The sequence below is a fragment of the Perkinsus marinus genome (genome assembly GCF_000006405.1).
Source record: "Perkinsus marinus ATCC 50983 genomic scaffold scf_1104296956456, whole genome shotgun sequence".
Classification (NCBI taxonomy): Eukaryota; Perkinsozoa; order Perkinsida; family Perkinsidae; genus Perkinsus; species Perkinsus marinus.
Window position 1 is genome coordinate 1 of NW_003207486.1, and position 1,037 is coordinate 1,037.

The 1,037-nt window shown below is 48.8% G+C and overlaps 1 protein-coding gene across 1 annotated transcript; it reads left to right on the forward strand.

Annotated features, from left to right (window-relative positions):
- Positions 1 to 149: 149 nt before the first annotated feature.
- On the forward strand, positions 150 to 683 carry Pmar_PMAR008554 (hypothetical protein; the record flags this gene model as incomplete). The annotated part of the gene is made up of 1 exon (XM_002775162.1): positions 150 to 683. The coding sequence occupies one exon, from the start codon at positions 150 to 152 to the stop codon at positions 681 to 683; it is 534 nt and encodes a 177-aa protein (XP_002775208.1).
- Positions 684 to 1,037: the final 354 nt, after the last annotated feature.

Consider the following 1,037-nt stretch of genomic DNA (forward strand, 5'->3'; position numbering starts at 1 on the left):
TCTCGTTTGCCATTGTGACGCAAGTCCTGGGACACTCTGATTCCTCTTTCCGGGTCGTTGCTGACTACCCAGCGGGTTGTCATGGTGGGCCTGGCCCAGGGGAGGGAAGCGACATCACCGATCTGTTAAAGCCGTCCTGCATTTACAACATGAAGGGCGTCACATATGAAGGAGTTGTTAAAGAGGCTGCCGGGATCATTCTAAACACCAATCGGCCTGGGCATTATGGCAGCATGCATGTTAACGTCACTGTGTCCAAGAAGCCTGGCATCGAATGCAGTACGCTGGTGGAGACGTATGGTTGGGCTCACTTGAGTGTCGGTGATGAAACCCGAGACTTTTGGTGGAACCCAGCCCCAAGGAAGGATGCCTATGGCCTTGGACAGCTCATCCATATTGCTACTATCGACTTTGGTTCTATCCCTGCTGCTAACGTGAGAACGTGGACTTCGTGGCATGGTCTAGACGGTACATCTGATTGCGAAGGGTTGAGTCTAATAGCCAGTCAGAAGCCCTCCTCCAATGTACCCAATCCTTCATTCTTCACCGGACAACAGCTTATCATAAAACATAGGGATGGTGGTTGGGACTATTTGGTTACGTATCAATTTCAAGATTCTTCTGGGAAACTTGGAAACTACACCAAAGATGTCATTAGCGGCAATCTGCAGGACAAAAACTGATTGATAATCAGTATATGTTTCACACACGCAGTGAGGTCGACACAGTGGCTCCAATGCTCACGCACTGTGTATGCGTTTCGAATGTTACGAGACGCTCAGGTCATTTCCACTACAGCACGCATGTATTAACCAATACTTTGTCTTTTCTTATCATCCATTACGTTCACGTCGTGCGCTGGTTCTGCTTTTCACCACTCATTGGTAGTACCAAAGCGGTACGCAGGCCTGCGCGTTGCTGTACGCGGTATAATACCGCGATAGTTGGATAATCCAACTCTTTCACGAGCACAGTCATACGCTCATTTTTCGCACTTCGAGAAGTACTGAGCAGTGAAGCTCAGCTTCAAAGCTGTG